This window comes from Penicillium subrubescens (assembly GCF_028828155.1).
Source record: "Penicillium subrubescens strain IBT 31985 chromosome Unknown utg000002l_segment0_segment0, whole genome shotgun sequence".
Classification (NCBI taxonomy): Eukaryota; Fungi; Ascomycota; class Eurotiomycetes; order Eurotiales; family Aspergillaceae; genus Penicillium; species Penicillium subrubescens.
The window spans coordinates 3,630,826-3,653,132 of NW_026643152.1; the positions used below are offsets into that span (position 1 = coordinate 3,630,826).

The window sequence follows — 22,307 nt, forward strand, 5'->3', positions numbered from 1 at the left end:
ATTAGAAACCAGGTGAATGTGAAGAATATTGAAGAAAATATGCTTTAAATTATGACATGAAGACATCAGCTACCGTAGGAATTAGAATTGCATAAGGTGGAGTGTTAATAGAGAGCAAGCGAGTAGATATGGATCTTGCCGACCAGGATGGTAGGTATGCCATTAAAGGATCAAGCGGAATTTTTAGAAAATACTATTATAACCACGACTCAGAGGCATGTCACGGGAAATAATAGAGCTGCTCGAGACATTGCGGTAGCAGCTCAACCTAGAATATCAATATCATTTGGATGTCACATAGTAAGGAGTATCACTACTTCCTGGTTGCTATGTACTCTATCTAGCAGGGATTATTTCACAGAAATCAGAGATTGATCGTGTATTCCAACTGATTCAATTGTAAGAAGCAGTTCTATTCATGTAGTTAAATAACTGGCTATCTAATGACGCTCCTGGTAGGCTAATAACTACACCCAGAGAAGGCATGGTTTCTCTGTGGCAGGAAGATTGGCTGAGAAATTTTGGTTACACATGCTTTTCGGCGACTTTACAGGGTAGAAAGTTTTCGGCTGTTGCAATCGTCTCATCCAGATAAACTGGTTGTGGTTGAAGGCAATTTTTGCTCATTTTTCTTTGATGATAGTACAGAGTATAAAGAGTACAAAGACAGGGGATATATGGAGTCTACCCATTCATTGAAGAAGCAAATTCAACTTCATATGTTTTTCTAATACAGGAGCTGGATAGCCACAAAATGATCAATATTTATCATGTTTCTACTCATAGTATCTCTTCAGCCGTAGAATAGAATAGCATAGCCAGGACTAGGGATATTAGAACTTTGAACATGACAGCACAAAACTTAGCAGATAATTGCAGTCGCCCGTGCTGCAATCCGTCTACTTTTCATCATTTCACAAAGAAGCCAAATCACTATCATGGTGTAGACCTTTCCCCCCTTTACCATGCCGGCACTAAGCGACGAACGGCGTACTCCGTAATAATACATAATGACTCCTTGTCTACTCTTTACAAAGTTTATCATAATATGATAAGAATAAACAACATCCATCATCCCAAAATACCTCAAAACAAAAGCAGATCCAAGCCCACAACGGCACTTCTCCCTCTCCACGACCCCATCAACCCCTATTCATCAAATCCCCGATTGGCTCCCACCCAAGACGCCAAAACCTTCCAGAAACTTCATCAGGGGGAAGGGACCACTACTAATTTCCCATCCAACCAACCTGAACACTCAAGCTAAGTTGCAAATCCCGTTAGAAATAAACTAGCCAAGACGGTTCGGTCCATGGAGACGGTCAGACCCCTCCGGTAGTATGTGGAAAGTAGAAAAATCAGGTGTATATTCTGCGCATAATTAGAACTTTCTAGGAAGAGGGAGGGAGGGCAACGACGAAGGGGGTGCTGTCAATTCCCAATAGATTGGAGTCTGGAGTGTCCGCGCATCCTCATCAGTCCATCTCCATAGAAGCCTTCAGCCACGGTTCCAACCTTCCAGAAACGCTAAAATGTCGAATAGGAGGTCCTCGTTAGTCGTTTCCGCAGTGATAGTGGAGAATCCCGCGGACCGCAACCCGGTGGTTCCAGGATTTCCGGTCGTGCAAGGCTACTGTAAAGAGTAAGGTTAGACTGAATGAGAGGGAGCTACAACCCTCTAGCGCGGAGGTTAGATACAGAAACGGTAGGTGAGGTCCCAGGGGCCAGGGTTACCTCGTGGTTGTTTCCTAGACAGCTACCCCGTATGTAAGGCTAAGTTACTTTAGGGGGACACTTAGATACTGTTGGGATGGATCAATAATGGATCATGGTGACGGGCGACCCTCGATCGGGTCCATATTAGCGGGAGAAACGGGGGCGAAGGTTGGGTTTGACGTGGGTGTTCTTTTCCTGATACGTGCGCTGATGCTCGCGGCGTCCCAGATGGTGGGATGGAAACTGAAAAAAAGGGGGGACGGAGATGATGCATGAAATTGGGTAATTTGTAGCAAATTGTTTTGTTCGGCGTCTGCTTGTGGGTCAATTTGATGAGCTGCAGCGGCTGCTGCCTCCATTGATGGTTGAATTAATCTAAACTTCTTGTTGACACGAGCAGGGTCTGTTTTGTTTTGGGTGCTGTTTAAGGGAGCCGAGGGTAGACTAGGATTTGGCGTGATGGAGGGGTTAGCGGAGCCCCTAGAAGATAGAAGAAGGGAAAGAATAGTAACAATAATGGAGTGTGAGGCAACACAGGCGCAGTGATACGAGTCTGCTTTGCCCCAGTGAGAGCTATTCTTGGACAATTGATTGAGGCAGTGATCAGGAGATTTCAAATAATCTCCTTTCTGGATGGAGGTGTGGTGGCAGTGGCAGTGGCAAAGCCAAAGTAATGGTATGGTAGTAGCAACGATGGCAAAGTTAAAGACCTCAAAGTACAAGAGCGTTGCCCAGCTACGGAATCAAAAACAAAGTCAGAGACCGCATCATAAGTTAGATATCTACCGTTTTTTGCGTTCGTGAGAGACGGCCCCAGCACGACCTTCTCGAAGGCCCAAGGAACATCAAAACACGCCGGCGCCTCCCGGCACTTTGGCAGCGGTGCAATAGTTGCTGTCATAGCGCTGGGTCCTGAGTGGCGAAGGAGGGATCGCTTCTCTCCCTCCTTTCCTCTGTGGCACAGTCGCCGTGCTCCAGAGGACCAGAGAAACTGAATGAAGGAGACAGCTCTCCGACTTCCGGGCACGAAAAGGGACGGGCCTGGACGAGGCCCACGCCAGTGGAGCATCCGTCGTCCCCCGGGGACACGGCGCGACGCTAGGCCCACATCCGCAAATGCATCCAGCAATGAACGCGTGCACAATGGAGCAGAAACGACGATGCTTGGAGGGTGTGGTGGATTAGTGTCCATTTTGTGACCCGATGAACTGGTTGCTAACTGCCTTCTCCCCACTCTCCTTGAGTCCACCCAATGGCTTTGTTGGCGTGTAAATGGGATCCATCGCACTATGATCTTCTGGTTTTGATAATTGGCGTGTTGGTCAAAGCCGTGGATACTGCCGACTCCACTACTTTCCACATCGTGGCTTTGGAGGCGTTGTTGTTAGGAGACGCGGTGTAGATTGTGGAGGAGATGGACGGTATTTGGGGGAGACGCGGTGAGTGCCACAGTCTTGGACGGTCACGATGGTGTTATTGATGGCGTGGCGAGGATGGAGAAACATTGAATGGAGGATTATTGGAGATGTTGCTCCATGGTGATCGTGATCATGATTGGAATGGTCTCCGCTGGTTGCTGTGAGGATGCCCAAGCTTCTCTCTTTTCTTGCTTAAGCGCATTACGCTATCCTCTCATGGTGGAGACATGGTCTCACGATTGTTTTCATTATTCTTTTTTTCTGGATGGACTTTGTTTTGTGCCTGTTGCTTCTTCGAGTCAATTCATGATGGGGGCCTTGATCCACTGGTAATTCATCGCTGGGACGACTCCGTATGCCGTCGGTACGGCCCTTGTGAGCCATCCGCAGGGACTGGGTGGGCGGTGGACTGTGAACCGTGGTCAGGACATAGACTGTAGTCAATGTACTCTGTACTTTCTCGATCGGAAGAGGGAGATACTCCCCCGAAAAGCAGATCTGTCTTCCATTATTTTAGTTATCTCTTTCTCATTGTTCGTACATACTCAACATGTCGCGAGGGATACCGGTGAACTCGATGAAGGCGATACAGTTGAGAGGCGACATGAGAGGAGTCAATCCGTGGAGTGGACGCGGCAGGGCAACACCCTGACAGGCTGACCGCGATGTGATTTGCGGCCTGGAAGGATCCTTCCTTGCGGGCCAAACGGTCGCCCCAGGGTTCGTCTGGCCTGACAGATGCATTCTTCCAGTACATCTCGGCTGCACGTAATAAAATGGAGAGAATGGGGGTGATGGATCATGGGGTTCTACGGAGTCAATAGGGATTGTACCTTGCACTGGTTATGATCTATCATCTTTGACAATTTCTATAGATGATTGATTATATACTGTAGGTATGTCCGCATAAACTGTACATTGTCCTGTGTTTTGACTGTACCATTTAGAATTATCCTCCAGTAGTACTTTGTACTGGCGTGAGCGTGCACTCGAATACGCTATGCATCAGATTAACCATGTACTGATTACTTGACCTGTACTCTGCCGCGCTCGTTACATATCGTTTCATACGATTCATAATTCCTCCTCGACCTTCACCTGACAGGTAGATTGGGCTGCGATGATCGTCCACCCACGTCTGCGTTCTCGGGTTCCTGGCAAGTGGAGCAGCGCCAGAGTCCTGGATTCCCGGAAAGGGTATGTGCCCTGTAAATCGATAGGTGGACAGGTGATGATGATCTCTAGCGATATCGGGATATACAAAAGGTGCCTGTTTTTTGTGTCGTTTTCCTTGTCTCCCCAGCCGCCCGTCGAACTGGCCGTTTGGCGACCGGGGTCATGATTGGACGTAGATCGCTGTTCATACGAATCTCCTCTCTATGAATCCTTCGGGCACACGGGAAGGATCGGTTGTGTCTTTGTCTCTTGAGATTTTGAGAAATTTTGTAAACTACGACATTTACTAGGCCCGACCGGGTCATTAAAGCGAGAAAGGGGACGGGGATCGTAAAATTGAAAAGAGCCCCAAGTCACAACCAAGAAACGACAAGATAGAAGCGAGAACTAAATCGCGCCAGATCAAATCAAATCAACAGGCATTCAGGCAAAGGTGGGAAGGATTATCAGTCGCGTCTTGGGGGACAGCCCAGTCTCAGTCAAGTAAATCATGTCGCGCCATCTGTTCCCAATCGGCTCCGCGTCGCATCGGTGTGTCCAACCCGTATTATCCAGCCTGCCGGGGCTGGCGCCTTTTCGTCCCTCCCCCGCGCCAGCAAGGCAGACTGGCAGAGGGGGAAATGGAAGGATTCAAACATACAGAGGGAAAATAATGATTTGGAATCCAGAGCAACGAGAGTGCAATTATACCACTGATGTACAATGTATTTCTGCATGTCAACCAATGCAACAGACCACAGTCAATAAACAAGGCTGCCAATGACAATCGCTAGCAATAAAATGCAGGTGGGATGCATTGCCCAGACCCATGGTACTGTCCGGCTTAAGCTTACCTTCCCCCCAGGTCTATGCGAACGCCTCCGTCCATCCGAACCTAATGTTGCTCCTCATTCTTGCCTCCGTCTGGTCTTTTGTTCCGTCACAAAGACCAAAACAAAGTCCTTCGTAAATATGGTTGTACTATGGAGGACAGAGCATTGAGCTCTGGTTGTCCTTTGCTTTCAATAATCCGAATATAAATCATCATTGGTGGATATTCGGACCAGTCGGAGCTCCGTCTACCCAAAACACAGAAAAAGAAAAAAAAATGGTACAAAAGTAATGGAGTATTGAGAACTGAGAAACCCGGAGTACTGTTTCCGCTTTTTCCCCCAGGAAATCTCGGATCCAACGATGGACGATCCGGTGGCAAGACACGGCGGATGCCCGGTCAACGAGCGTCAACAATCGCCGTGATGGGGGGTGAAACAGGAGAGATCTTGCAGTTTTTCCGATGCGAGGAAGGGAATGTACTGCATCATGTATTATGCTGATAATCACACTGTTGATTATTATTGATCGATCTCTACGATGTAAGTAGCATCAGATCAGTACAGTACCCATTCAAAGATCAGCCCCCAAAATTCGAAACCAAAGTAGGGCATGACATAAGGCACAGTGCTGCCAGATGGGATGCTCCTTGCGGATCTGTACAGAGTACAGTACATAATAGGCACATCGTACGGGAGTACATATCAGAAGTCATCACCTGGTTGATTTAGTCTGCGGCTTGGGGTCGAGGCCCTGGACTAAAAATGATGTGTCGGACAGAGGCTGGAGGGGGCAATACAATACGGGGAGGTTGTTGTGAGAGGGCTGGGGGAGGGAAGTCTGATTGTGATGTGTTTACCCACGTCATGAGTTTTTTTTGATTCTATTAACTCGAACCTACGGAGTACTTTTTGTGATGAAATCAGTCTCGAGGGCACGGTACCTGTCGGAGTGGTGTGGTGCTATAAAGTTCCACCACTATAGAGTTCTACCACGCGGGTTGGAAAAGCATACCCGAACCAGAACCAAATGGCCGCGAGATTCGAGGCCCTGGAGAGAGGATGTTTGCTAATTCTCATACCCCTTCTCTCCATAGGATGTATAAAATACATGGGTTCCATACAACGGGGCAAGCCCTCTCTCTCGGGGGGCCAACCAATAACTAACCAACCAACTACTGGGCCGCTACTTAGTCTACTGGGCTACTGGGCCCCCTTCCACCGGCTGCGTGGGCGACCGCGACAGGCCCCACGGTGAATGCCCAACCACCCTGCAAATTAGGCGCTGAAGCGTGCAGGTCTATTCTTGTTACCGAGGCAGATGATACGATACAGCCATACCGCTATTCAAGAGTACCACTCAGTGGCTCCGAATCAATGCTTTTGGGTCATTTGATCAGTTGATCACAAATTTATCATGGAGGGGAGGTGGGGTCTCAATAATTAACTCGGTAGTGGATGGAAATTAACATGCGGTATGTTGAAGAGACTTGCTTTTCTCATTCTTATTTTGTGTCCTCTGAAAAAAGAAGCGTGTCCGTTTTTCCTTTTAGCGCGCTCACTAACTCCTTTAACTAATCGCCACTAATTCATGAACCAGGACGACCGTTTGAAGCAGTCGACGCTAGAAGGTGACTAACTCGGACATACCATACCGGACATAAATTACCATCGATGATGCGGGCATCACACTTATTTACTGTGGTCATTCCTTGTCGTTCCTGTATTAGTCATGTATTATAGCGGTATCAGGAACCCGCGTAATCCACTCGGGAGGTGCCATTGGATGACGCGGGAGCTGCCCGTTCTTGGGACTTGAGTTTGGTGTTTTTGTGTGGAGAAACACTGTTGGGGGATTTCTTTTCTGGGTCTAGCGAGGTTCGAGTGGTTTTTCCATCGTCATAAATACTAATATATACGGAGACTATGGAGTAGTAGGCTATGAATGGGCGGGTCATGATGAGGCCCGTAATTCTTCACGCAAATTATTACCGCGGAATTACACCCTGGTATGTACTTTTTATTTATTTTTTTTTTTGGTTTCTCTCCCGGGATTTAAATCGTTTTTAGTTTTTTTAGTTTTTAGTTTTTCGGTTTTATGGATAAAAAAACCACGTTTATTATTATTATAGACAGAATTAACGCGATGCCTCCACTGGACACCTCCTCTTCCCCCCTCTTCCGGGCCTCGTGCTGGTGCAGCCCTTTTCTATCAGCATTTCGCTGTTCTTCTCTTTTGACTCTATACCATCTGTATTCTCAGCTTCATCTTGCTCGCATCATCTCCTGCCTGCCATTATTTTTGCCTCCACGAAGGGCCAGGATCATCCAGAAACCCGCAAGTGGACTGATCTGCGTCTTAACGTGGTTTAATTTACCGTCCCCACGGCCCCGTCCGAGAAGTGAGCTCGAGAGCTGTCAGCGCGTCAGGGGCTCGACTGGCTCGAACTGGACTCTCTCGACTAGGCCCTTCCCTCGGCCTTCCGATCGCTCCACGCCCTCTGCACTGGAGTGACGGAGTCCCTGCTGCCCCCCCCTCCTAGCCCTCCCTAAACGGGTCGACGGGTCCTACGGGGCCTCTCCTATTCTGGCGAGAATTCCTTTTTATTGCATCGTGCCCGGACTTGACGAGGGTTCTATGACTGATTCCCTCCCTCCCCCTCCTCCTCTTGACTTTGATCCTCTCTACAATCTCTCTCCCCTCCCCTCCTCCTTTCTACACCATCACCACCACCAACTAAAATACCAACTACTCCGTCACTCCTTACATACTATTCGAACCACTCTTCCCACACACCGTATCGATTCCAACTAATGGGAGCAACGCGGCCTCCTTACTCGGTACAACTGCATTCCTAGATGCGCGTCGGCCCCAATTGACTGCCTCCCCGAACTGTCGTGGGATCTCCGCCCTAAAACCCCCCTCTAATGTACGAGGCCCCCCATCTTGAGGTGTCGGTCATCATGTGTTGCTGTTTGTTTGGACTGAAGAAAGCTGACTGAACCACAATGAAGACCTCTCTCTTCATCTGCTGGCAGACCCCAAGAGATACCATCCACCATGACCGTCACATACGACCCTCCCTCTCGGGGGACGAACGCATCCATGGCTAGCCTGGAAGAGCGATTTCAGGTGATGAAGGAAGTTGGCGATGGTAGCTTTGGCAGTGTAGCCTTGGCTCGTGTACGGACTGCTGGTGCCCACATTGCGCGACGAGGGACGATGGTATGCATCCGAAATTAAATAACTGTGGTGGGTGATCGTGAACATCAATACTGATCTGGCTATTCTAGGTCGCGATCAAAACAATGAAGAAGACCTTCGACTCACTAGGTCCATGTCTGGAGCTCCGGGAGGTCATCTTCCTACGCACCCTTCCTGTCCACCCTCATCTCGTCCCCGCGCTCGACATCTTTCTCGACCCCCTAACCCGCAAGCTGCACATCTGTATGGAGTACATGGACGGTAACCTGTACCAATTGATGAAGTCGCGCGACCACAAGTACTTCGAAGGCAAGCACGTCAAGAGTATTCTGTACCAGATCCTGTCCGGGTTGGACCACATTCACGCCCATCACTTCTTCCACCGCGACATCAAGCCCGAGAACATCCTGGTGTCAACATCCGCCCCCCCAACGACTCAACCTTCAGCCGCTACTCTAACCTCGTCACCCCTCCATCCACTCCTCCCACCTATACCGTGAAGATTGCCGACTTTGGTCTTGCGCGTGAGACGCACTCTAAACAACCCTACACCACCTACGTCTCGACCCGCTGGTATCGGGCTCCTGAAGTGCTCCTGCGTGCGGGAGTTTACTCCGCCCCCGTCGATATGTGGGCCATTGGCGCCATGGCTGTCGAAATTGCCACGCTGAAGCCCCTGTTCCCCGGAGGTAACGAGGTCGACCAAGTATGGCGCGTGTGTGAGATTATGGGTAGCCCTGGAAACTGGTACAGCAAGTCGGGCGCAAAGATTGGCGGTGGTGAATGGCGCGAAGGATCTCGACTGGCTCACAAGCTGGGCTTCACCTTCCCCAAGATGGCACCGCATTCAATGGACACCGTTCTCCAGCAGCCCCAATGGCCCGCCGCGCTCGCCGAGTTTGTGACCTGGTGTCTCATGTGGGATCCCAAGAACCGCCCAACTTCAACACAGGCACTAAACCACGAGTACTTTGCCGATGCGGTTGACCCATTGCGACCCAAGTCTTCTACTTCCTCGCGCCTGCTGGGCCGCAAGCCGTCCGACCGGAGCTTCAAGTCTCCCACACTCACTCCCAGCGACTCCCCAACTCTTTCCACCAAGCCTTCGTGGTTCCGCCGTTCATTGATTGGCCGATCTGACAGCCCTGTCCCGACTCTGGATGGAGACAGTCCCGCCAGACCTCCTGCTGTCACTTACAACACTGTCCCCGAAATCCAGCCCGTCAAGCCCCGCCCGGCGAACGCCAAGCGGGCCACCTGGGCCAACGGTGCCCCCATGCCCATCCTTCCTTCGATCCGCCCCGTGTCTCCTCTCTCCAATTCTGTGACCGCACAAGCCAATGCCACCGTCGCGCATGGCGAAGCATTGAAGCCTTCCGAGGCCGACCAGGCCAAGACCAAGAAGATTGGCCGTCAACTGTCTGTCAACTCCAATGGCAATCACTACTCCGATGTGCACCGACAGGAGGCTGAGCGCATGCTCAATGGCTCTGGCAACACTACCCCGACCACCAAGGAGAGCTTCTTCTCGCACCTGCGCAAGCGCGCACGCCGGCTTTCTGGACGCAACCAGGCCAATCCAACCGCGGAGGATATCGAGGCCAACGCTGGCTGCAATCCCTGGTCAAACCGTTCGTCCATGGCTCTTGATGGAAACACCGGCGAGTCTAAGCCTCATCACTCCGACCTGAGTGAGCTGGACAAGGCTCTCCAGAGCGTCAAGTACTCTCTAGACACCTCGTCTCTCGGCAATGTGCCTGTGCACTTGACGGGCAGCACTGACAATGTCACCAAGCGGCAGTCAATGCCCACCAGTAACCCCGGCCCCATTTCAAGTCGGACACGGCGGGCACTGCAGATGACTAGCCACCCTGTCCACCGATACGAGACACCAGAGGAAGAGGATGAGCTCCTGGATGAGGTTCTACACTCTGCTAGCAAGGCTGCCAAACGCCTTGCTCAGGCACAGTCCCTGACCTCCCATGCTCCAGATGGCAGCCACCGACACACTGACGGCTCGCACGCCCTCCCCAGCCCCTATCCCACTCCTTCACCAACTGCCAAGGCCGATGGCTACTTTGAAACCCCTGTCAAGCACAGCGTGGGCAAGACCTCCAATGAAAACTCCAACCGCCAATGGCCGACTCCTCCCTACGAGGAGACCGAGTGGAACAACAAGGCGACTACCCTGCACTTCCCTTCTGCGTCCAACTACATCTAAGCGAGAAGCATCTCGACTCCTATTCTCAGCACACCACTTCCGAAACAACTCCTTCCTATCTACACCATCACCATCTACCATCCATCTACGTTTCCATTTCCATCTTCCTCACTCGGGTTGAAATGAGAAACACCAAAAATCAGGCGATAGAAAGCGCCCAAAAGGGGGCACAAACCGAGTTTAGGCGTATGGGACTTTATTTTCGTTTCGGGTCACTTTCTTTTTCCATCACTCTCACGGTTGGGCTCTTTCCGGATTTGATTTGATCTTTGCGTTGGCGGGCATAGTTTCTGATTCCCCTCATTTCTTATCATTTTTCTTCTTCTCTTCATACCCCCACAGGCCTTTTTTGATATAGATGGATTCCGGCCTTGCACCATGTGTTGATTTCCCCCACCTTTTTTTTTTTGTCTTACCATTTCCCATTTTTCTCTCGGGTTATCTGGAGTCCTTTCGTTTGCGATCCTCATCTGGCGTTGCACATTGTCCATTTCCACTTCCTTTTCTTTCCTCTCACTCGTCTTGATATCCTCCCCGCGCAAGCCGCATTATATACCACTCCCTCCTACACCCACAATCCACATCACATCCCTGCATTGCACATTTTGCCTATCGGCCCTCATTTTTCCGATGAACATGGTTTTTTTCATTTGTCTATACTTGCTTCTTACACTGTACATTGTGCTCATCCTCCTACTTTTGTCTATCACTTGTCCCCTTCCCCTCTCTCTCTCTCTCTCTCTCTCTCTCATATCTCTCACTCTCACTTTTTCATTGGTCATCGTCGATCGGGGTTCGAATATCTCGTTCACTCATTACTTTCATGTACCATTTTACTATACTTTTTCTGGGCTCTGCCTCGACTGATGCACTAGACTGGCTGGGATTCCGGTCTGGTGGGATTTATTTGTTTGTAATATAACACCTATGGCGATTGGACATTTATATATACTACCCGTCGTGCATAATATTCATTCTCTACATATGCTCACTTCACTGATTCTCCTTCACAAAATTACTTGCAGTTTGAAGGCCCATATAAGATTACAGTAGTTCGCTGTGCTCGGAGTGACCTTATTCTTTGTCCCGCACATGTTAGCTTTATTTGAGTCTGCCTCGAAAGTTGTGTACTTGCGTATTTGGACTCGAGTTGATTTTCTAGAGAATGCCTGGTTTCTTGAGAGTACTCGGAAGGGCATCGCAGCTATCCAGGTGAGACTGATATTTGTGATGATGGCTAGCTCGTAGGCTGCACCAGATTGGCACGAACCCTCAAGAAATCAGTTGGAATAAAGCACTCGTACTGAGTACAACGTTATTATAATTTGTAGCTTCCATCAAAGGACTCGATCCATTTCTTCTTTCTCGATATCATTAGTTACAATATAGGGTGGCGCGACTCACAGGAGCATCCTTCGAAACCCTAAGAAAGTCCCAAAGAGGAGTTGATTAGGCATTTGAAGACTTCAAGCACCATACTCCCAGTTAGAAAACAGAAATATATTCATTTTAATATCTGCACAGATGTTGCGACGTCTCATATCGTTGTCATGTCGAACTATGCAGCCAAATCGCCTCGGAGCAATGATGATCCGGCGGCCATCAAGATTTCCCAATCGAGCAGCTCTGCTTCTCATGACTTTTTTTTCCACGATTGATAACTCAACAACTTTGACAATTGTACAGTGGCTGGTGTCCACTGCGCAGTTTACTTGCCACTACTGCTTGACTCGCCGTACCTTCATTTACGAAGCCCCGCAGAACGCATCTTGATCTTCTCAAACTTCCATCCATCAAAAAAGAATCCCGCAGCTCCGCCAGCTGCGCTGCGCACTCTCCACCCTCTCGTCTCTCCTAAATCGACAATCCCACATATACCACATCATGTCCAACCAAAGACAGGCCTCATCAGCCTCCCAAGTCCCCCACATCTCCCCCGCCGAACTCTCCTACCTCTACACCTCGCTCTCCCTCCCCAAAACACCCATCCGCCCCGATGGCCGGTCACCAACGCAATTCCGGCCCTTAACCGCCGAAACAAATATCCTGCCCGGTACGAACGGCAGTGCGCGCATCGGTTTCGCAGACGGAACACAGGCTATTGTCGGCGTCAAGGCCGAGGTCGAGAAGACGGTTTTGTCGAACGAGATGCTTGCGCGGAATGATGGTGGTGCGGGCCATGAGTATGGGGATCAGGAGGGGTCTGCTGCTGCTGTTGGGGGCCATGGATCTTGGGTGCAGATGTCTATTGAGATTCCTGGGTTTAGGGATGATGATGCGCTGCCGGTTTTCTTGTCGGAGATGATGCGGGAGAGTTTGGTTGGTGCTGTGGGCACGGATGAGACTAGTGATATGACCGGTGGGCTTAAGGGGCGGCTGGTCATTAATAAACGGTGGCATTGGCGGTTGTATATTGATGTATGTTTGCGCAGGCTTTTCGAGTATGGGTTTCAGTTGATAAGTGCTAACTCCGGTACAACAGGTCCTTCTTCTCTCGCAACCTCTCGCATACCCTCTTCCTCTGCTCTCGCTGACGACACATCTTGCTCTTTTGTCTACGAAGTTGCCTAAACTCAAGTCTCAAGGCGAGGAGGATCCTTTCTTTGACGATGACTGGGCTGTTGCCGAGTACCTCTACCCTCGACCTTCTCTCTCATCAAGTGGAAAGAAATCCGTCCGGTCATCATTTGTTCGCCCACCCGTGACGCTTCTTGTAATTTCCGTCGGTGACAATATCATTTTCGATCCCAACCGTGAAGAAATCGCCGTCGCGGACGCCGTGCTTGCTATCTCAATCACGCGCGACAGCGAGGCGGGTAACCTGAAGCTACTTGCTATTCGCACGGTTGACCCTCCTTCCCGACTCACTCAGCCCGCTGTACCTAACTCAGAGAACGTGAGTATGCTGGGCGCCGTGGCACCTACTGAGGATGTGGCTGTTTTGAACCCGGCTACCGGCGAGGAGGAGGTGCCTGGTGTGTGGCGTCCGCGACGGGGAGGTGTCAAGCGCAGCGTCATTGCGGAGATGGTTAAGACGGCACTGAAGAAGGGTGGTGTTGGTGAAGAAGTGTTGGAAGGATTGGAGGGTGTGGAGGTGTCATGAGACTATTTCTAGATACACAAAAAAGAAGATCTTGTTCCAATTATACCATTTTGCTTTCGAGAGACGTACTAGGATGTACTAGAGAGGTGATTCATGATCGTAGTTGATGAGTTGGGGTTTGAATATCCCCCAGATGCAAGTATCTAATCTAATGTACAAGGGAGTAGAACTTGATATCAACAGATATCAATCCAATCCAATACACTTCCAACCCGGGAGTTAACCCACAACCCCAGGTTCAGACAGTAGAACTATCTATAACATCCCACTCTCCCATATGTCAACCCCCTCACCAAATCCCAAGCCACTTCTTAACAGGCTTCTTCTTCCCCTCCCAATCAACAAACTCCTCACCCGCCGCGTCACCAGCAGCAGCAACCGCCACATCGGTCGCAACGGGCGACTGCCCATCATCACCACCCTCAACGGAGACGACCGAACCCTCCTTCTCAGGAGCGTCTTCCAAGCCATGCGCAATGCGGTACTGCCGACGCTTCTCGGCATCCTCGACACGACGGTGGCGCTGTTCACGGACACGCATGGACTCGTGTTGCACGTGCATGCGGTAGACGTGCATTGCTTGGGAGCAGGTGCCGATTGGGTGGGTGAGGAGATCGGACCAGGAGGGGAGGAGGTGGGCGAAGGGGGAGGTTGCTTTGAAGTTTGTGGTGAAGGTGAATGTTGCTAGGGTGGTAAGGGTGCCCTACACGATTTAAAAGGTACAAGTTAGCATATTTGAATTCCAAGTCACAAGCAAGGTAGAACAGCCCTGGGAAGAACCAGGAATCGGGGGACGGGGGACATCTCACCATAGCAATCCAAATATGAATCCACCTCGAAGTCAAAAACTTAAACATCACCGTCCCCTCCGGCGGAAACATATTCGGATACTGCTTCTTATCCTGTTCCGCACGCTCCTCCGCACTCAACGCCCGCCCATAATTGACCGGTTGACCCGACGGCGCCGTCCGCGCCGGATTAACCAGACGCTGCGGGTGCGACGGGGGACGAAACTTGTCTGGCTGGGAGAGAATGCGCGATTTATCCGTTACGCGCTTAGGTCTTGCGGCGACGGTGCGAGTCTCGGAGAAGCAGCGGCGGGTGGTTAGGCCATTGCTGCTGGCGTGGTGTTGTGTTTGTTGGAGGGTGCGGAGGGTTCGGGCTGTTGGGAGGCCTCGGGGGAGGAGGAACGGGGGGATTGAGGATGGAGGCATTGTGGTGGATGTTGGCACCGGGAAGCAATTGTTGTTGGCTTCTGGTATGGTATGGTATCACGGGTGTCTTGGTTGTTGGTTGAGGCGGTGGACGGGAATTTTCTGTATCACGTGATACTTACATGGTACGATCATATGGGAGAATTTAGTGCCTGCAGGGGAAGTGTCGTCACTCGTCACAATTTCACATTCTGCCGAGCGCTAAGAAAAAAAAATTGATTTAACCGGAGCTATGAGGACATGCAATTTGACTTTGTGAAAATACACATGATTATAGCCTATGACAAGAGATTAATTAAGTAATTCTATGAGGTACATTCTACTCTGCCTTCCAGAGCGTCGTTGTCACCCCAGGATACCACTGCCATAATCTACTTTCCGGAGCCCCGGGAGACTACACTACTCGCAGGCGGAGTTGCCGAGTTTCCTCCGCAGCATCAAATTGAAAATTCCATGCTTTTCCTGTGGCTCGGGTTCCACAATCGGATCAAGACCGGCCCTGGGTGGACCTGGACAACGAATGACAATGGGTGCATTTCGCAGCCTCGGTGGACCAGCTTCGGGGGAAAAGGCCAAGTGTACTCCAGTCTCCAGGTGTCAAGGGGTGTTATGTAGAATGAGATGTGCCCATGCTTGTAATGTCAAGGGGCTGGCTAGATGAGCTAGATGAGCAAAGCCCGTGCGTATGAGTACCTAGCACGGCTTCTGATTGTGTTTGGTTCTTTTTCTTGGACAGTTCAAAGCCACCCGTTGTAGCCGAAGGGGAAATGACCACGGATGAGATCATTGGGGAGAGGCAACACATGCGGCTCTCATTAGTATGTATGTAGTCATAGGTTCTTCAAGCAGGTCTCTTATTATAACTTGGATGTTAGTGTGGTAGTGTTAACCCATTCAGCACAGCAAGTATCAAACAATTGACCTCTCCAACGAAGGTAACAATCCCGCTGAACCAAACCTCGTGCACTTGACTGATGATGGATGGATCACTCCGTCCTCACCGACGAGACTCAACCCGGTTGCGCCCGTTGGGGGTGGAAATAGTCGGATGCTGATTGGTGGACGGGCGGATCACGGGAGCTGAATGGGGCGACGGTACAAATACGTGCGGAAAAGTTTGGAAAATCTTGCTTCTCCTTCTTTTGCCGTTTTCCAATTCCTCTCTGTACAGTTCTCATACTTTCGTCAATTCCTCTCACACTCTTTCAAAATGGGCAAGGAAGCTGCTAAGTTCACTCCTGGTACGTTACTATTCCCTCACACTGGTGACTGCTGCAATTGGTGAAGAGGCGAGTGAATGAATGGGTGAGCTGGTCGAAGGAGAGCGCGCATGATGCCATTGTTCGGAGGTATGCACGACATGTGCGAAAAGTGAGAGAAGGTGATCGAAGGCTGCGATTCGAGATGTTTGCCGGGTGGACGACCGGAGCCTGGTGTTGAGCTTCAATCGAAGGAGGTAGCAGCTGTTGCCTCCAACCTCACCTCACCGGCGACCCTCGTCCAACGTCTACATCTCTACCTCGCGTCTTCCTCCAACTCTCACTTTTCCACTCGCTCTCCAACTCGCTCTCCCTCTCGACTTGCCATCCATTCAAACCTCTCCATTCTCCAATTCCAGCCACTGCGCACCCGCCACCATGAGCACTTTCGACATCTTCTGCGCGATGACTCCCATCTCCGTACAGGAGGTCAACGAGCTGCGTGCAACCAACAAGAAGCGGGCCGAAGAGGAATCGCGCTTCCTGGCTCAGAAGTTGCCGGACCAGCAGTCGCAGCAGCCACCAGCCACCACCTCCAAGCCACAGCCAACTAATTCGCTTTTCACTCCAGGTGACTCTGCGAAGGGCGCCAAGCTTTTCCAGACTCGTTGTGCTCAGTGCCACACCGTCGAGGCCAACGGTCCCCACAAGGTCGGCCCCAACTTGCACGGTCTGTTCGGCCGCAAGACTGGCTCTGCCGATGGCTACGCCTACACCGATGCCAACAAGCAGGCTGACGTGACCTGGAACGAGGACACTCTGGTGAGTACACATTTCCTACTGGTCAAGAGGGCCAGCAGAGGTTCAAGAGAGATTGTTAACCACCAACTTTTCCAACAGTTCCCCTACCTCGAGAACCCCAAGAAGTTCATCCCTGGTACCAAGATGGCCTTCGGTGGTCTCAAGAAGGCCAAGGAGCGCAACGACCTGATCACGTTAGTGTCCACCATGAATCTTTTATCACAAGTCCTTTTGTTACTAACATCTCCTTCTCTCTACAGCTACCTCAAGGAGTCCACCGCTTAAATGACCTGATGTGCTATTATTCCCCTCCCACGGCCTTTTCGTTCTGTTCTCTGTTACCCCGTCTCGTGGAATTTCAATAGACGTCGGGGGATTGGTTTGGCGCCGTGGGCTGATTTTCCGGACCTCCCGAAGAACCGGGCATGTAATATTATCCAAGACTATTCAATGGTTGACCCGCAATAGATTTGAAAAACTTCTCCTCTTCTTTTCATCATCTAGCCTTGTTTCGAGAATTCCTTATTACTTTATTTTTATCTGGCGTACAGTAGGTGGATGCACATCACTGCAGGTACTGGAAGGAGCCGATTGCCGGCTGCAGAGGGACGGAACAGTGGGGAGAGGAGAGGTTCGCATGGTTTACAACAAGGTTCACAGAGGGTGGCACCACTGGTTGATTGGAGACTGAAAACTGGGGACTGGCGACGAATGCCAATGAATGCATCGAGAAGATACCATGTTTCAGTGTTTCAGCATGGGCGACTCCTTCAAGGGAGAGAAGAGAGGGAGAGAGACTCGTCAGGCGCCAATGGCGGTCAGGCACTACCCGGCGGTGTACTGATTGTATTGGACAAGTCCCGAGCACACTGTTATCACCGCCAAAATGTACCTCTGGAGTACTTCCTCCATGTACTACGCAAGTACCTGGCGAATGGCTCTCTCCCACCCTCCCAGGCTGATTGGCCCAGCCTCCTCTGCAGGTGAGGAGTTCCCTCGATTCCCGCATTATTGGGCGAGGCGCTCCTCTTCTTCTTGCCTCCGTCTTTGCCTCTGGGTTCTGTTAAATATCGTGGATGCTCGATTGTGCCTGAATCAGACCCAGACCCAGACTTGAACAAGAGACAGACCCAAGGATCTATACTCCTCAGCTACCCGCATTCTAGAAGAGGTGTACATAAAAGTACTGCCTCTCACCCCCACCAGGAATCTCCGCGACTTATCGCATCGCATCCTGATCGATCGCATCGCAGTTGGGCGCGCGGGGTTGATTGCCTCCCAGCCATTCTCTTGACCTGAACCTTGGCCACTCTTTTCGGTATCAAGGACCAGCGCATGAAACCCTCTTTCGAGGCGCTTACACTAACCGCCCTGCTCTGCCCATACAGTTATCCAGCCTCCCGCCTCCACTTCTGTCGCAAGTGTTCGCGATCGCAAGAACACTTCACTACTGCGCGCTGTCGCTGCGACTCCAGAAACACCCCTCGCTCTGAAGCGCCTACACCGATACACGCCGTCCGCTATGCTGGACGAGCTAGATAACGTCTTCGACGACCATCCGTCGCTGGATGCCTCGCTCGAGGACTTTGAGAACAACAGTAATGCGCATCGCTCCCCACTCTTCGGCCTCCCGTCCCAGCACTCTGGATTTCGGTCGGAAGAGTCTGATGGTGAGCTCGATGACCCTACCGTGGGAGATCGCTGGTCACCGCCAGGCATGCAGCAACATGACTTCGTTCAAGGTAGTGGCTGGTACCGCCATCAGCCCTATGGGCGCAATGCGCACCTCCATGCAGACCCGTTGGAACTCAAGCCCACGGTCGGGGTGAGCATCTCGCCATCCATGTCGCGCGAACCGAGTCCACAGTATGAAGATGCCCTCGAAGGTCCGACGAGGCATAAGCCCAGTGACGATGGCGATGTCACTATCGCTGCCAATGTACCTCTACCCCATAGCGCAGGTACCCCACAGACCGGACGATCCCCCAGCCCAGTTCCACTGCAGGGCCCAGGTGCAGCGCGCAACCGTCCCGAGGATGATGGATCCGGGTTTGGTGCAGAGAATCTGAGTAACTGTAGGCCTTGTCTGAATCTCTGGGTGACTCTTTGATTTTCGAGACTATGGAAACACTAACGTCTTGTTCGCATGGCTGATAAAGACATTCGTTTTGCGGTGCGCGCAGAAGTCCAGCATCGCGAACCCTTTGCTGCCATGTTTGGCTACTTGCGCGGCAAGTTTGATAGGGTGACAAGTACCAAATCTAATACCACCCTGTCGGTTATAGTCCTCCTCCTATCTGTCGCATTTATGCGCGCGCTATTTCTTCCCGGCCTGCCCCAGGCAATTCCCGATCTGGTCAAGCTATCGGGCTTTGCGCGCTCATTCGAGCCGTTGATCTATTACTCCGAGAATGGAGTCCAGCAGATTGGTACTCTACAAGAGACTGGAGTTGCAGTTTGGGACCTGAGCGAGTCAGTACGTGGTACGAACATGACCAGTGCGCCCATCATCGTCCGGCAATTAGACGAGCTGTCCGACTCACTCAAGTCGCTGTCCCTTGAGTTGACGCGATTTTTCGCCAACGTCGACTCGGATGTCGACTCCATCCTGATTGTGATGGACTGGGCCAAGCGCGAGCTCGAAACGCTATCTGCACAGCCACCCAGCACCCTTCCCACCATCGTCTTCGACAACGTGCACAACATGTTATCCCGCCTTGGTGCCCTGGAACACACGACCGAAGTCACCGACGGCGGCACCACTGCAACCACGACCACCCTAGGCCACGTCGTCATGGCCGTCTTCGGTCCAACATCAGCCCAGCGCACCCGCGAGACACTCACCCGCACCTTCACCGAGTTCCTCTCCGTCCTAGAAGAGTCCATCAACAGCGAATTATCCCACTCAACCGCACTCTTCGCCCTCTTCGAATCCATCGACCGGCAATTCCTCAACCTTCAACGCACCGTCGTCCGCGAATCAGACGCCCAAGAGCGCGCCGAGGGCGAAATGCTTAGTTCCCTGTGGACCCGCGTGCTAGGCCCAGACGCAGCCGCGGTGCGCAAGTACGAGAAAAACAAGAAACTCTTAGCAAACGTGCGCAGTCGCACCGTCGCTAACAAGCATCTCCTGGTTGATCACCGGGGTCGTCTACTCACATTAAAGGTGAATCTGGAGACGCTGCGCCGGAAACTGGTCAGTCCGCTTGTGCGCCGGAATGACTCGGTCAGCTTTGTGGGTATTGAGGGTGCGTCTGGAGTTGGGAGCTCTGGTGCTTCGGGCCGTATGCTCGGTCCCGTCGAAGCGGTTATCGATGGCCAGATTAAGGGATTGGAGGGTACTTATGAGTACCTCCGATCTGTACGGGAACGCCAAAAAGCCAAGCTGATGGAGATGGTGTACGGGTCTGGGAGGAAACCATCTTCGTCGTTATTGGGTGGTGTCGATGGACAAGATGAGGGGATTGATGGGGTTTAGCGGTGTCCCCGCTTTTCCTTTCCATTCTTTTTCTTCTTTGTTCCCATGTCCGGCATGGATGCGTTCCTTTGTCTCCTTTGTCATGTAGCATCGGACCCGGTGTCATCTTGACTTTCTGTTTCTTGGCTATTCTCGGCGTTCTGGACTGGGATCTCGATGGTTAGGTTCGGTGGTGTCTGAGGCTTCTTTGCTCTTGCTCTGTTGGGAAGGCGTTTTCCCCGGTCTTGACCTTGGCCTTGGCCTTGATCTGTTGGCGCAAGTGAATGGCGAGCAGGGAGGAAAGGCGAGGCGTCTGCAAGACAAAAGGGATAGAGATCATTGGTGGTCCACTTTTTTCTGAATATTATTTTGATTTCCGTCTACTTTCGAACCTTGGATATTGCTTTAATAGTATGTGCCATAGCACCAACGTCTGTAGTACTTTACTTGGTTAACTCCACGTGCTCTACTCTATATTACTGAAATAGATAGAGATGAAAACGGAGATAATGGAATTGATGAAACTTTCCCATGATTCCAGCTTGACTAACCCTTACTCAACGCGCAACAAAAGAAACTCGAATCGAAGAACGTTCAAACTTACCTTAGCCCCAACCCCGGCTTGTGAACATCTAGTACCAGCAAAGTTTCTTGCACTGCAAACACCCACATTCATGCGCCAGTTTCGTAGGCAAAACCCGAACCCAAAAGACCTTTCTATAATGATCATCATCCTCAAACCACATACTCTCAGTTTCCAAAACAGCAAGATTAGCCACCCCAGTCTCATCCGCAAAGACATCCGACCCATCCTTTCCACGAAGCGAAAGACACCCAATAGCCGCAGCAATAACCGCAATATTCAACCTAAGCGAGTCATGAATCGTCACAACCCCGTCAGTGACAATGTTAAATCCAGGCCCATTCCTGCCTCTCATCGACGCTAGAACACCGTTAACTTCCACCTCCTCCCGCAAACTCGAAGCATCAATAAGCGTCCGCTCACCAGCTAATCTCCTCCGCTCACCTCTCATACCACCCCGAAACTCAATCATCTCTTTAGTTTCATCGTCGAAAACGGAGTGTTTCTCTCGAAGTTCCAATTTTAAATACTCGCACAGAGTAGCAGCTACTAACCTGACACGCCGGCATCGATCGGGGAAACACATAGCGGCTTTGGGAGCTGCTATACCCTGGAAATGATCTAGGCAACCGACGATGCCGTGCTGCAGGAGGGAAACTAGGTTAGAAGGTTTGAGGAGATGGGTATGGTTTGATAGATCCTCGAGACCGGTGGACATTTGGTTGCGCCATTCTGTGAAGGTTGCTTCGGTTATTATTGTGGTTTGAGTGGTCCATGATAGTCTTAAGAGGTTGTTGACTACTGTTTGCGGGTTGTAGTTGTTGTTGTTTTGGGGTGGGTTTTGGGGTGGGTTTTGGGATGGGGTTTGGATTGGAAGGAGTTCGTACGTAGGGGGTGTGAAGTCTGGATGCATGATAGGCGAAGGTGGAGGGTATAGAGGCCGATGTGTATGGTATCAAGGTGAGGGAAAAACTGGGGGATGATGAGTGGTTTGATGTATGGGTTTAGAGAATTTATAGTATATTCGAGGCATACTCCATTTCTCAGTGAACAACGGAGAACAATGGACTTGTGTATCTTTCACAGTCTTTGAAGTTTAATTTTAGGTCTTCTTGAATGTTCTTGTTCGGTTCAGCTTTTATGAAAGGCCTTTGATTGAGCATGCAACAACGCGGCATCAGCCATACAAAATGGAATACTAGTCCCTTGTTCGGGATGAGTTTGAAAGCCTTTGTTACTTGATCATTCAAGTCTATTTGTGGATGATAATTCCGCTGACACCCATTTTCTGATCTCAGAAGACTGTTCCATGATTGGATGCCTTCATAATGAAAGAACAACATCCAGGAGTTTCGGCACAACATGAAAAATCGAGCTTCTCAAGTAGATGGGAGAAAGAAGAGCT

General features: G+C 50.8%; 6 protein-coding genes across 6 annotated transcripts; 4 read left to right on the plus strand and 2 right to left on the minus strand.

Annotated features, from left to right (window-relative positions):
• Positions 1-7,294: 7,294 nt before the first annotated feature.
• N7473_002680 (Meiosis induction protein kinase IME2/SME1) lies at positions 7,295-10,545 on the plus strand (the record flags this gene model as incomplete). The annotated part of the gene is given in 4 exon segments (XM_057148620.1): positions 7,295-8,049; positions 8,135-8,345; positions 8,414-8,648; positions 8,663-10,545. 3 exon segments carry the CDS (start codon positions 8,181-8,183, stop codon positions 10,543-10,545), a joined length of 2,283 nt encoding a protein of 760 aa, XP_057012274.1. The 5' UTR covers positions 7,295-8,049; positions 8,135-8,180.
• A 1,884-nt stretch (positions 10,546-12,429) lies between these two features.
• On the plus strand, positions 12,430-13,648 carry N7473_002681 (exosome non-catalytic core subunit RRP42; the record flags this gene model as incomplete). Its single annotated transcript, XM_057148621.1, has 2 exons — positions 12,430-12,963; positions 13,028-13,648. The coding sequence occupies 2 exons, from the start codon at positions 12,430-12,432 to the stop codon at positions 13,646-13,648; spliced, it is 1,155 nt and encodes a 384-aa protein (XP_057012275.1).
• A 289-nt stretch (positions 13,649-13,937) lies between these two features.
• On the minus strand, positions 13,938-14,862 carry N7473_002682 (uncharacterized protein; the record flags this gene model as incomplete). Its single annotated transcript, XM_057148622.1, has 2 exons — positions 13,938-14,351; positions 14,458-14,862. 2 exons carry the CDS (start codon positions 14,860-14,862, stop codon positions 13,938-13,940), a joined length of 819 nt encoding a protein of 272 aa, XP_057012276.1.
• Positions 14,863-16,072: 1,210 nt separating this feature from the next.
• On the plus strand, positions 16,073-17,147 carry N7473_002683 (c-type cytochrome; the record flags this gene model as incomplete). The annotated part of the gene is made up of 4 exons (XM_057148623.1): positions 16,073-16,103; positions 16,693-16,883; positions 16,962-17,056; positions 17,123-17,147. 4 exons carry the CDS (start codon positions 16,073-16,075, stop codon positions 17,145-17,147), a joined length of 342 nt encoding a protein of 113 aa, XP_057012277.1.
• A 601-nt stretch (positions 17,148-17,748) lies between these two features.
• N7473_002684 (uncharacterized protein) lies at positions 17,749-20,340 on the plus strand (the record flags this gene model as incomplete). The annotated part of the gene is made up of 3 exons (XM_057148624.1): positions 17,749-17,845; positions 18,251-18,937; positions 19,022-20,340. The coding sequence occupies 3 exons, from the start codon at positions 17,749-17,751 to the stop codon at positions 20,338-20,340; spliced, it is 2,103 nt and encodes a 700-aa protein (XP_057012278.1).
• Positions 20,341-20,420: 80 nt separating this feature from the next.
• On the minus strand, positions 20,421-21,815 carry N7473_002685 (uncharacterized protein; the record flags this gene model as incomplete). The annotated part of the gene is made up of 2 exons (XM_057148625.1): positions 20,421-20,632; positions 21,068-21,815. 2 exons carry the CDS (start codon positions 21,813-21,815, stop codon positions 20,421-20,423), a joined length of 960 nt encoding a protein of 319 aa, XP_057012279.1.
• Between the last annotated feature and the right edge of the window lie 492 nt (positions 21,816-22,307).